Source organism: Phasianus colchicus, chromosome 13, assembly GCF_987193195.1.
Source record: "Phasianus colchicus chromosome 13, bPhaCol1.hap1.1, whole genome shotgun sequence".
Lineage (NCBI taxonomy): Eukaryota > Metazoa > Chordata > Aves > Galliformes > Phasianidae > Phasianus > Phasianus colchicus.
In genome coordinates, this window is record NC_143448.1 from 17,990,481 (window position 1) to 18,002,735 (window position 12,255).

Here is a 12,255-nt window from a genome sequence, read left to right on the forward strand (position 1 = left end):
AGTTGAAGACAAGAATGCAGAGCCAAGTCCCCTTTACAAGGACGAGGGAAGCAGCGTTCATCTCCACCACATACCCTACATGCTTTGATTCAGCACTGCTGCCTTTTGGAGAGCTGACATGCTATTTCTGGTGCTGAGTTATGGGACACTGAGCCTCCCCAGGAGCTGGGATCTGCTTACCTTACATGTAGTTCAAACCACTGCGACTCCTGGCTGTGTCCCAGAAATGCAGCCTTAAAGAGGAGTTTAAAAAAAAAAAAAGGTATTGCAGCTCCTAAGGACCTATTCCTGTGCCAGAACAGTAGGATGACTGTCCTGAACATTCAACAATACCCACTGCAGAGCTAGGTGGAATTTCATCCCTTCAATTTCAAGGCAATTAATACAAAAATCATACTTTCCAAACTACATTTCATCTTATTATCCCCCCCCACAAGATGTAGAAGCGTTTCATTCCCCTTAACTGATTAATGCTGTCTATATAACAATCATTACAAGGATATATGGAGAAAACCCTGCCCGTCAACCTGCACTACAAATTACCATCACAACAAACGCATCTGAAGACCAATAAAATGAAACTTTCAAGTTAACCAGATGTTTATTTTCATCTATTTAGGTGGAGAGATTGTTCCAGTACATAAGCAACGAGGTCACACACAAGTGATGGAATCATTTCATATTCAAGCAGAACAGGTTGCACTGAGTTGCTTCATTTCTTCCACTCATTCTTCTCATAATCCCACTGGGAAGAGATGCCCTCCACGGGATTAATTCGCATGTCCAACATTCTCTTTGTCTGCATTGACAGCCACTCATCAGAGAAGGTGTGCGGAATAGGGCCGTACACTGCAATTAAAAACAGAACAGAATTACATCACCACACTAAATTAACAATTCAGGAACACGGGTCCAAGTTTTGCTAACAGAAAGCTTTTCTCTCTGAAGCAAACAGTGCTGATCATATGTGCACCATCACCTGTTCAAACCAAAGATTCCCCAAATCAAATTTTTGAAGCATTCAGCTCAGCAGATTTTGGGGTTGATTCTCTAGCAGTTTTGCTCATCAGACAACAGTGCTCTCCTAACTTTCACAAGTAGATGAAGCCTCAAGATAGAGAGCAGCTCATTCAGCTGCGTGCTTTGCCTCATGGCAGCTGGAGGGCTCCCTTGAGGTAGGATCTTTAGCTGGGAAGGAAGCCAAGCGTGGCAGAAACCCAAATGTTTATGACCAAGAAGGCAGCAAGCTTTTGTAACAGCAGGTCTCACAGACAGGGAAAGCTCTGGGATTATCAGCACACTGCTATTCTTTCCCCTCTTTCCTCCAGAACTCTCTCCAGTAACTTTACCTCTCCACAAATCAACTTCCTGAAAATTTATGCTACATACCTGCTGACATCCACCCAGTCTCAACTCCAGAATGGAGTTTTCAGAAGCTAAAAACAGCAACTGCCACGTGGTCAACAGGATGGCTGTTCCACACAGCATTTTGAAACAGAGCAATTGAGGGAGAACTTCCTGATTTCTCAATCAGATCTCAACTGATCTCTCAAATTAGGGGGGAACACTATACAATGTTTACTTACTATACATTTTCTGCCAAATGAGGATGAGGCCAGAAACACCAAGAAAGAAAAGCACTCCACCAAGGACGGTCTTCCACTCATTTGTTCCTTTGTTCATTTCTGCATAGCTCTCATTGAATTTGATACGGTACACTGAAAAAAAAAAACCAGCATCAAATAATTTTTTTTACTTCTCCTGCAGCTCACAGGCAACACATAGCTTGCTAGAGGCAAACCAAAGCTTAAAGCTGTATGACACGGAAGAGATGTTAAGATATCTTCCAAATTAGCTGGCCTCCTTCATGCCAAAACCAAAGCATTTGTGCCAAAGGAAATGAGTTGCATTCCACCTTCCACTCATGAGCAAAGACAATGTTACTCTCCATTTTATGTGACTGTGAAGTTGTGCAAAGATTGCATAATAGAACTAAGAGAAGTAATGGAGCTTTCCTTCCCCCCCTCCAATTCCCAGTATTACTATTTACCACAAAGCTCCTTAACACAAAGGGTTTGAATGGGAATGCTTATATTTAAAAGGCTTCTCACAGTTTTGCCAACCAGATGTACATGTCATGAAGCTCAAAGCAGCATTTGATTTGGAAAGTGCCTATGAATATTCGAGAGAGCTTTACATCTTCCTGCTTTGACACTGGTGGACACTGAGCTCTTCACAAATCCAATAAAACACGTTCTCACTTGCACAACATGACAGCTGTTAGAAAGACAACAGATTTATCTGCAAATCAAAACACCTGCTTGGCACTTTAAGCAGCTGAAATTTGGGGATGCCAAGGTCAATACAGCAAAATATATAGGGCTCAATTAACTCAGCTTGACTACTTAAATACTGTTGATTCTAATTCAGAATACTGGTTATGACAACTGGAAGAAGACAGGCTCTTTGCTAAGGTATTTAGCTAACTAAATACCTTCTATCAAATGCACTGCGTGACCTCAGGCACATAACAGAGACCAACAGGCATATCTAGCTTTCTGTAATAGCAGTAAGAACAGAAGCCACACAAACCACTGATCTCCACTTGTGCTCCGTCATAATTAACAGAGTTCTCTCATGCCTCAAGTCTCTGCCCACAGAGCCACTCAGTAAAGCAGGGCTTAGCAGCAGCTTAGAGCCACCTTCTTTGAATGTCTTTCTAGTAAGTCATCAGTAATGAACATGCAACAGATTAGGTCTCATTATTGTCAGCTGTAAGGTTATTCAGAGGCTTACATTCAACTTTCTCATCAACAGACAAAGCGGTCCAAGATGCCTTTTCCTTTTCTTTCAGAGCTTTCTGCTGAGCAGAGAGCTCCTTTACAAAGGCTGCTTCTGGCAGGGGAACATCACGACGATCAACGTATGCTGGATGGCTGAAATCCTCTGCTTTGACAACACCAGCTGTGTTTGGGCACAGAAAAGACAAAGTCAAACTCCTGACTCCTGCACAAACATCTCTTACTGCTTACAATACAAACAAAAGGCCAACAGTGCAGTTAAAACATGATACAGTTAAGAAAACTTGGGGGAACAAAAAGAAGACTTCTGGCCAAAGCCTTCAACTGAGAAAGACAGAAGAGAGAAACTACTTAAAATGAGTCCAATTTTTAGAAGAATCAAGTAGCTATGATTCTATGGATCTAGTCAAAAGGTAACACGCAAAATGGCTTTAAACTGTTCATCTCCAAGCCAGCTCTGTTTCTAGCTGTCATATTGATTCCCTTCTCAATACACAGAAGTCCTCTATACTTTTCCATCCCAGTCTCCACCTGGCCCTCTGCTCTCCATCAGTTAACCCCACTGCCACCTCTGCAATGCCATCTGCTGGCAAAGGTGCTGCCCAAACACTGCCTCTGATGCCAGGCTGAGAAACCAACCTTGCCAACCCCGCTATCCTGCATCCTTCCTTACCCATGCATGAGCAGCAACAGGCACACAGGAAATGTCACAGGAAGAGCATTCAAAACAGCAATTTCTGCAAGAACATGTAATGCCAAAGAGCTGTCTCCAGCAAATAACATCACAGACTCAGAATTACTGAGCTACTCTGTGCTTTATACAAATCTTTTGGACAAGTTTCGTGTTATTTGTCTCCTATAGCTGTAAGGGGATACATCACTAATATATCTAACAACATAATTAACCACTGCAATTCCCTTGCTATTGGGAACCAGCCTGTAGCTGGAAAAAAGCTCTCTTTCTCAGCTTCAAGAATCCTAATAGTTGCACTTTGTATCCTTCCTCTCAAGCACCACTTTTATTGTCCTTACTAAAAGGAAAGCAGTGCCACCTACCATGCCCATGTGCCCTCACACAGATGGAGGTGGAAAGGGCTCTTCTCCCAATGAGGCTGAATGCTCTTGAAGCCAACATCCTGCCAGGACAGAACAACAACAGGTAAATAAATCACTGCCAGCTGAAGACAATAAACACATTAAACTGAAATAATATCCCTCAGTTTATTGCCTTTGGGCTTCCTGCCTCTATTCTGAAGGACAGAGCAAACAGCTCCAAGCTTTACAGTAGCATCACACCAGCTGAGCTGTGCAATGCATCCCATTTTCCAGCAGTCTCCAGCATCGTGTTTGGTTCAGCCATGCAAGATGCCCTCAGCAGCCCGGTGCTGGTGGCAGGGAGCCCCAGGCCGGGCCTGGAAGCACCTCACAGAGCACTGGAGCTCCAGCACCGGACAGCAGATGCTCAATAACGGTTTCTGAGAACGTTCCCTGCTCCAGGGTACGGATTTCTCACGGGTTTCAGCATAAAACCCAACACACCCCCGCAGCACCGCCTAGCCAGAAGTGCACCTCTGCCCTTGAGCTGTTGCTCAACCCCCAGCGCGGCGGGGACACCGCGTGACATGACGTCATATCGCCGATATGACGTCATCGGGCAAAGCGACGAGACCCCTTCGAGAAGCGGCGGGCGGCCCTCAGCGCGCGGTCGCCGGGACGGTGCCGACGCAGAGGCGGCGACGAGCGGTGCCTCACGTACCCTGGGCGTCCCCGCTGTTCCCCTAGGCCCTCCCGGTATCCCTTAGGCCCTCCCCCGGCTCCCCGCGGCCTCCCAGCCCGACGACCTGCCGACCGTCCTCTACGCCGGGCTTCCACCGGAAGGAGCCGCCGGCCGGAAGAGCAGCGCACGCCGGAACTCGGCACAGGAGAACGAGAGCGGCGCTGGGGGGTGTACTCTCCCTCCGCCGCGGTGGCTGATGGGATGCGGGAGGACCGCCTCTCTGGTTTCACGACAGCGCTGCGGGCGCGCTTTACGGCAGGTGGCAGTCTGAGGAAAGGCGGCGGGCGCGCTTTACGGTAGGCGGCGAGCTGAGGGAAGGCGGCGGGCTGCGAGGAGCGGTTGCGCTTCGCGGGACCGTCGGGATGAAGCTGACCACACAGGCTTACTGCAAGATGGTGCTGCACGGCGCCAAGTACCCGCACTGCGCCGTGAACGGGCTGCTGGTGGCCGAGAGACCGCCGGGGAGCCGGGGCCGAGAGCAGGCCGGGCCACCTTCGCTGTTCGTCGACTGCATTCCGCTGTTCCACGGCACACTGGCGCTGGCGCCGATGCTGGAGGTGGCCCTCACGTTGGTACGGCTGGGGGGCCGGGAAGAGATTTCAGCCTGGGAGGGAGAACGGTGGGGATGGAGTGCAGCCAGGCCTATGCTGCTCATAGCTAAATGTGGGAGAGAAGCGAGTTTGTGGAGCCCTGAGAGCTGCCTGCTGTGCTCTTACATCTGCAGGGCTTCTCTGTGGTTTTCGCTAGCTGCGTCTGCGTGGGGAATCTGCTTTTTTTGTTGTGGTGTTATGCTGGGAGAAATCTCAGCCTGAAGGGCTGCATCGTGCAGCAGAAAGGGCTTTTCCATCCTTACCTTCAAGCAGCATCACCTATCTGGACATCACCTACCTTACATCAAGGTCAGAACACGTGTACTTATGCACATGTACGTGTTTTAATTCATTTTTATCAATTTCTTTCTTTATGGCAGCAGTTAGTCTAAACAGGAAAACAAAATGAAGTCTCTTCATGCTGCACACCTGGTAAAGTCTCATCTTGTGTGTCACAGGCTCACTCTTCATCTCTTATCTCCCCTGGGCAAAGTGATGGGGAGTTCACTCGTGTGCAGACACAGTCTTACAGCAGTACCCTGCAGCTTGCCTGCTGCTGTGGGACAATCCCTCATAGAATCATTGGATCATTAAGTTTAAAAGACAGCCAAGATCACCAAGTCCACCCAAAGCCATCCCACAGTGCCCACTTTGTCCCACAGTGCCAAATCTCCACTGTTCTGGTACACCTCCAGGGACAGCAACCCCACCATTCCCTTGTGCCAGTGCCTCACTGCTCTGAGAAGAAATTGTCCATAATATCTAACCTGGACCTTCCCTGGCATAGCTCTTCCACCACATCATCAACATCAGCACTTCCCACATTGCAGTTTTCAGCCTCAGCCCCAAAGTCTTGAAGACCAGCAGCTGTCCTAGATTGTTTCTCCTTTCCATCTGGCACTTTAGGGCACTTCCTTTGTCAACAGCAAGAGCCAAGGGGAATGAAATGTGCTTGGATTTCATCTGTATGGTGATTTGTGGTTGGCTGGTGCCCTGTGAAGCTGGAAGCAGGGAAACAATTCAGCTCCTTTGCTGTAGGCATCATCACCACACACCTGAAGCCTGTGTATGATTTAAGCTGCAGGTTTTCTTACCCTTACTTACTTTCAGACATGTTATTAGCTGTAGAAAACTCACACCTCACTGATACCAGTAAGTATAACTAGGTTTTGACTCACATAGACTTCCTGACCTGAGCATCTCCCTCAGTTTAATAGATTGCTTCATCAAAAAGTACTTATTTGTAATTAAATTCCTGCTTTCTCCAAATGCAGTTACATCAAGGAAGTGTTAATGTTAAGATGTTTTTGGATTTGACTAAATACAGTCTTGAGACACTGGAATGCAAGCATGGTCTGACTCCTGGCCATGTTGGTTTGCCATATGGAGCATGCTGTGGAGCATACCAAACCTGGCAGTCGCAAATAGACCTACACCAGTGTAACAGCACAAGAGTAACTAAAGAGTGTATGCTGCTGGTGTAGTCATTTTCTGCTGTTTCCACTTACATTTTCTCTGTTATTTCCCAGGAAAATGCAATAATTCTGCTTATAAATGCTGTGATGTAGGGATCACCTTTACCTTTTTGGACCAGAATAATTTGTTTGTCCTGTAGGAACAAATAATGGCTAGTTTCTAATGAATAAGATACATAGTATATTTGAAATCTGTAGAGGGTTTGTCTTTAAATCAATTCTTTCTAGAGGATTTGGGGCAGTGAACTTCTACGGGCTTGTAGCAATTGAACAGATCAGTACAATGGGAAAGGCATAACACCAGAGGTGTGATGACAGAAGGACAAGCAAAGGTGTTATAAAAGAAGAGAAGAAGATTGCTCACCTGTATCAGAAGATTCCAGGTTCACAGAGGAAAGCTTCACCAAGCAGGGATCCCCAGAAAGAAATCCTTCCCTAGGGGCAGTCAGCCCTTAGATGAGCTCTAAGAGAGGTGCAGCCAGGATCCACCCCTCCTGGTCCCACACATGAATTGCCTTCACCTGTGCTGACTGGGTTCTTTCCCCAGATGCTCAATCAGTGGTTCAGGCCCTAACTCAACAGTTCCTATACAAAGCTTTAGGCCTTCAATGAATGTTCTGGTGTAGATGTTGCTGTACAATCAGATTATTAGAAAATAAATCCTGTTTCTTTTAACGTCTGAAATATATTGCTACATCTGCAGTAACCAGCATGTAAAATCATTATGGAACCTAAGAAATAGCATGGCCTTAAGTGTTTGCTTGTTGTTTTTGATACAAAAAGGCAAAGATGGGGAACCACCTGATACTTCCCACATTAATTAGGACTTAATAAAACATGTTGTAGTTTGTCAGTTGCATTTGATGGCTCCTATGATGCTTGGAAGCCTTGAAACACATCATTTGAAAAGAGCCCATGGCCTTTTGCTCCCCTTCTTTAGTTAAACAAAGGCAAAGGTGTCAATAAATGCTGGCAGAGCAGCTATAGAAGTGAGCTTTTATCATTGTAAAGCTGAGAAGGAGGGCTCTCTTGCCTGTCCTGTGCAGTGTAACACACGATTGCTGAATAAATCAGTGAGGTTAGCATAGCTGAAAGTGTTTGTAACTAAGTGCCTCTGTTCCAATAGGACTGAGAAACTGTGGCAGGTTTTGGTGGGACCTGGTTCTTCCAGGTCAGTTGCTGCTGTTGCTTGATCAAGTCTGTGCACTGTTGATCTAGAACCAGATCCATATGTTTGATCTGCTCATATCTGAGTTATCCCATAACACTGATGGAAGGAGCAGGCTCCAGGTCTAATCTGAGCACAACAGAACACAGGGTACACCTGCCCACAAACTTGTAGCTTTTGAAATTGCAAGTGCTGCTTTAGAGCAGTCTAGGTACAAAGAATCAGCAAAAGTAGCTTGTATTAAGATTGTTGAGATTGGTTGGAAATTGCAGGTGGAAAGACATGTGAAAGTCCAAGAGGGTGTTTTTGGGGGGTTGGTTTGGTTTGGGGTTTTATTTCAGAAGCAGGTTTTAATTACTACTGAGGGAACTGAGAACTTAAAAAGTCTCGTTTCGAAGGCAGCAAAAGCTAATGTAGGTCTTTAGTTTTTAAAGCAACAAATTATTATTGTTGTTATTTATTACATTTTCATGTCTGAGCTTCTGGCTTTAATGCCAAGCTTTCATCCCGCTACCAATTAAAACCATCATTCTAAACCCTCAGAATGGGTTCATAATTGAAACGTTAACCCTCAGCTGCAGCACAGCCTTTATTTTACTGTGTAAATCCATGTCATCCCTTGTAGAGGAGGGATTATTCACGTGGCTTTTTTGTTTATGCAGTCTGATACTGTAATTATTGCTAGAAATGAGATTGATTTGACTTAGAGGATGCCACGGGTCAGCATCAGATACGATTTTGGAATCCATTTGAATATAGCAGTTGAGGTGGGGTTTTTTTATGCACGCTCTCTAAGGAAAGGAAAGGAAAATTCCAGCTGCTTTCTCTGCTTCAGATGTTTCTGTGTTTTCCTGGCTCACTATCCTCAGTTATAAGGAGAAGCCCTGGTAGGTGAACTTGTAGTGCACACAAATATGTATGTTTAAAGAAGCAATGGCAAAGACATTGTAATGCTTCTTTTATTCACAGCCAGACACAGGATTTCCTTCTCATTTTTCTCCTCCCCTCCCCTCCAAGCTTAATTGTTCCAATTACTTTTTCAGATTGACTCTTGGTGCAAAGAGAATAGCTACGTGATAGCTGGATATTACCAGGCAAATGAACGCGTGAAAGATGCCAGGTGTGTTGGTGCAATATTTCCTTCTGTTTGCTCTTTTCTGTTGTACTTTGTACTCTGCCAGCAAAAATCATCCTCATAAATCGTGCGTGTTGATTAACTTTGACAACTGTCATCTGCTTTCATATTGTCTTCGTGGTGCTGGTGGGTATGGCCTTTGTTCAGGTGCAGAAACCTCAGGCTTTCCAGAATCACTCTTCTGTAGTGGATGCTATAAAAGGCCAGTATTTGAATGGCTGCCAGCCAGTTTAATTACAGTTGTCAGGGATATAGCCAAAATTTGCAGGCATGTTTGCTTGTGCTGTAAATATCTTACAAGCTCAAGTGACTCTAAATAGCTGTTGGAAAGTGTTTTAGAAGTGACCTAACTCTTACTAGTAAAACTGCTTAATTGTCAGTGAGTTCTATTGAAGGAAATTCTGACATGGCAAAGGCTCACTCTTGAAATGTAGGATGATGTCAGTCAAGCAGAGATCCTTTTTTCTTATTGTTTTCCCCAGGAATGGTCTTTTTTTTTCCCCTCACCCCTGTTAACTAACTCAGATTATGAAATTGACAGTAAAGTGGCCACGGATGTGTACATATATCACATATTTTTCCCTATATACATGAGAAAAATCCAGTATCAAGACTATTGAGGTTATATCATACTTGTTTAAAGTATCATGCTGTGTTCCAGTTACTTTGCTAGTGTTTATCTTTCAGTCTCAAGCATATTTGTAAGTAGTACTTGTGATTGCTTGGGTCCCTATCAGGGATAAAGGCGTTGCCGTTTCCTTACAAGGGAAACAGATCTGCTGATGGCATTTTAAAGAAGATGCAGCTTGTCTGTTCCAACTGTGGTTTGAAAGACTGTCATAGGTTTGTTTCTTCCAACCCCAAGACTTCATCTTTGGCACCATGTAGAGACTGCAAGCTTTGAAACAGAGTAAAGGTTGCCCTTTAGAAGAAATCTGGTTCTGTGGAGCAGCTGGGCATGAGTGAGCTCAGAATGGGAAGCACTCAGATGGAGTTTCTTTGTAAAATGCCTGTCTGAGTTCTTGGTCTGGCAGAAGGAGGTAGAAGACCACAATACCTTGGTTCTGCATACAATCTGCAGTGAGTGTTTTGCTGCTCAAAAATGCATTGCCTAAGCATAGATCGTGTGCTGAAGAGAGAAGGTGGGGCTTTCCTGGCTTTCTGTTTTTAATCAAGTGTAACACCAACGTGATGGCTCATTCTTGTTTGTAAGCAAGCTCTGTAATTTTCACAACCCTTTAAGCATATTTCCTGTTGTTTTAAGCTGAAGAGTCACAGTTCAAATAACACAATTATTTTTACCTTCTGCTGCAGTCCAACCCAGGTTGCTGAGAAGGTGGCTTCCCGAATTGCAGAGGGCTTTAACGATACAGCACTCATAATGGTAAATACTTCATTTTTCCTCTTTTTGCATCATTAATCCTATGACCATGACACTGGACTAAATACCATTCTCTGGATCTTTAATAATGAGGTAACCAATTTGCTCTTTCCCCAGATGCAGTGACTTGTAGCCAGTGTGGTTCATAGGAACTGCCTGTGGTTAGCTCTCTGTTGTCTCAGAGGAAGTGGGGACCTTCCCTCTGGGAGGTTTGAACAAAGGAAGTGCATTTACTGTGATGGACTCCTTTCTGTGACTTCAGTTCTTGTCTCATATAGAATCATAGAGTGGTTTGGGTTGGAAGGGACCTTTAAGATCATTTATGAAACAAATGGAGCCACCAAGAGTGTTGGTGGCTTAAACACGGAAAAGTTGTCTCATGGAAAAATAGAACAGTGGATGAATTGGTATAAGGTGTCCTGTTAGTAATTTCTTTTTTAATTTCATCTCTTTACTTGGGATTTGGAGAAGTCTAAGATGGTTTTTCTATTGCACACCAGGTTGATAACACCAAGTTCACAATGGAGTGCTTGGAACCTGCCATTCACGTGTATGAGCTTCACGAGAACAAGTGGAGGTGCAAAGACCCACACGTGTGAGTAAACATCAGAGCTTATTCATTTGAGTAGTGGGGAGGAATGGCCCTTAGAAGAGGAGGTGATGGAGATTTCCTTTGTGATTGTTATTAATTAACAATATGGTTATCTCGCTTCCTAGTGATTTTTGTGAAGATTGGAGCGAAGCTCAGAGAATTGCTGCATCTCTCTTGGACAGCAAGTCCTATGAAACACTTGTGGATTTTGATAACCACCTGGATGATATCCGGAACGACTGGACAAACCCAGAGATCAACAAAGCTGTCCTCCACCTGTGTTAGAGGGGTTCCTACTGACTCACTTACGGGCATTCCCACTACGTACTGAAGAGACAAAGATGATATTTTTGAATGTAAATAGAATAATATTCAGTACCTGGTGTGGAAAGCTGGAGGATTAAGAGTGACACATCACATTGCCAAGGGTGATGTGCCTATAAGCTGTTGAATCCTTGTCATGAGATTCATTGGAAGAGCTGCACACCGTCAGTTCCAGCTGTCCCTGTGGATGCCTTCCCGGTTGCAGTGAATGTTGCTATTCCTTCAAAACCAGAACTACTCCTGCTTATTCCCCTTGTTCATATCACAAAGTTTTGACTAAGCTTTTGTACTCTAGAGAGAATAATTTTTAAAGATTTATGAAAATAGGTTTCAAAAAAAAAAAAAAAGCAAACCAGTTTTGTCCTCAGATGAGGTATTTTGAGGTCAAATATATAAACAAAATCAAAAGTTAACTGCTTCAGGGGTTTTTTGGCCTGGTTGGAAATGGTCTTTTTTCACTGTAGCAAAATGCATACTTCTGAGGATGATGTGCCATGCTCAGGTGTCACCTGATTTGCAGTGGTTTTGCATGACACAGCTACAGAAAATGCATTAAAGCTGTATTCCCAAATGCTACAGTCATTTCTGCTGACCCTGGACATACAACCATAGTTACTGCCTGGAAAAGTTAAAACACAAAGTAAAATCGGATGCTCACCTCGTGTGATTTTTTTTTTGTTTGTTTTGATTTGAAGCCTGAAATGACGATATTGAATGAAAGTTCTAAATTTTAAGACTACAAAAGGAGAGAGTAAAATACAGTATTACTTCTATGCAGTTTTTTTTCTGTCTGTCTTTTACACAGTTCTGATTTTCAGCTGGTATTCATTTAAGTAAGCCTGAAACATATCTCTGAGTTGAAGGTAAATGTCAGAGTATGTTTGTATCAAGCAATCCAGATTATACTTTTGTTCAGCTTTTAGCTGTCTTACTAATTCTTGCTTGTTTCTAAGGATAAATTCAGTGGGCAATGAGGAAGCTTTGTAGCACTGTTTCCTCCTATTTTAGGATG

At 44.1% G+C, this 12,255-nt stretch overlaps 2 protein-coding genes and 1 long non-coding RNA gene across 5 annotated transcripts; 1 reads left to right on the plus strand and 2 right to left on the minus strand.

Annotated features, from left to right (window-relative positions):
• Positions 1-582: 582 nt before the first annotated feature.
• Positions 583-4,796, minus strand: COX4I1 (cytochrome c oxidase subunit 4I1). 2 transcript variants are annotated; one of them, XM_031614996.2, is made up of 5 exons: positions 4,643-4,796; positions 3,858-3,937; positions 2,797-2,964; positions 1,587-1,718; positions 583-849 (listed from the first exon to the last, which is right to left on the minus strand). In XM_031614996.2, exons 2-5 carry the CDS (start codon positions 3,934-3,936, stop codon positions 713-715), a joined length of 516 nt encoding a protein of 171 aa, XP_031470856.1. In that variant the 5' UTR covers position 3,937; positions 4,643-4,796; the 3' UTR covers positions 583-712. The 2 variants fall into 2 exon arrangements, with proteins under 2 accessions (XP_031470856.1, XP_031470857.1); XM_031614997.2 differs by having other exon boundaries at positions 4,558-4,699.
• Positions 4,797-4,831: 35 nt separating this feature from the next.
• On the plus strand, positions 4,832-12,175 carry EMC8 (ER membrane protein complex subunit 8). Its single transcript, XM_031614995.2, has 5 exons — positions 4,832-5,150; positions 8,855-8,931; positions 10,261-10,330; positions 10,828-10,922; positions 11,045-12,175. The coding sequence occupies exons 1-5, from the start codon at positions 4,941-4,943 to the stop codon at positions 11,202-11,204; spliced, it is 612 nt and encodes a 203-aa protein (XP_031470855.1). The 5' UTR covers positions 4,832-4,940; the 3' UTR covers positions 11,205-12,175.
• LOC149916193 (uncharacterized) lies at positions 5,134-7,096 on the minus strand. Of its 2 annotated transcripts, none has more exons than XR_016470683.1 (3): positions 7,008-7,096; positions 5,936-6,169; positions 5,134-5,182 (listed from the first exon to the last, which is right to left on the minus strand). It is a non-coding gene; the product is annotated as an uncharacterized LOC149916193 (long non-coding RNA). The 2 variants fall into 2 exon arrangements; XR_016470682.1 differs by having other exon boundaries at positions 5,157-5,235.
• Positions 12,176-12,255: the final 80 nt, after the last annotated feature.

What these genes read in the sequence shown, in the direction of transcription:
- COX4I1 (XM_031614996.2), bottom strand. Translation starts at nt 3,936, where the DNA reads ATGTTGGCTTCAAGAGCATTCAGCCTCATTGGGAGAAGAGCCCTTTCC. An exon ending in TGTGAGGGCACATGGGCATG is followed by an intron (nt 2,965 to 3,857) that starts GTAGGTGGCACT and finishes GCCCAAACACAG; the next exon opens with CTGGTGTTGTCAAAGCAGAG. An exon ending in CATTTGGCAGAAAATGTATA is followed by an intron (nt 850 to 1,586) that starts GTAAGTAAACAT and finishes TTTTAATTGCAG; the next exon opens with TGTACGGCCCTATTCCGCAC.
- EMC8 (XM_031614995.2), top strand. Translation starts at nt 4,941, where the DNA reads ATGAAGCTGACCACACAGGCTTACTGCAAGATGGTGCTGCACGGCGCC. An exon ending in GAACGCGTGAAAGATGCCAG is followed by an intron (nt 8,932 to 10,260) that starts GTGTGTTGGTGC and finishes CTTCTGCTGCAG; the next exon opens with TCCAACCCAGGTTGCTGAGA. An exon ending in ACGATACAGCACTCATAATG is followed by an intron (nt 10,331 to 10,827) that starts GTAAATACTTCA and finishes ATTGCACACCAG; the next exon opens with GTTGATAACACCAAGTTCAC.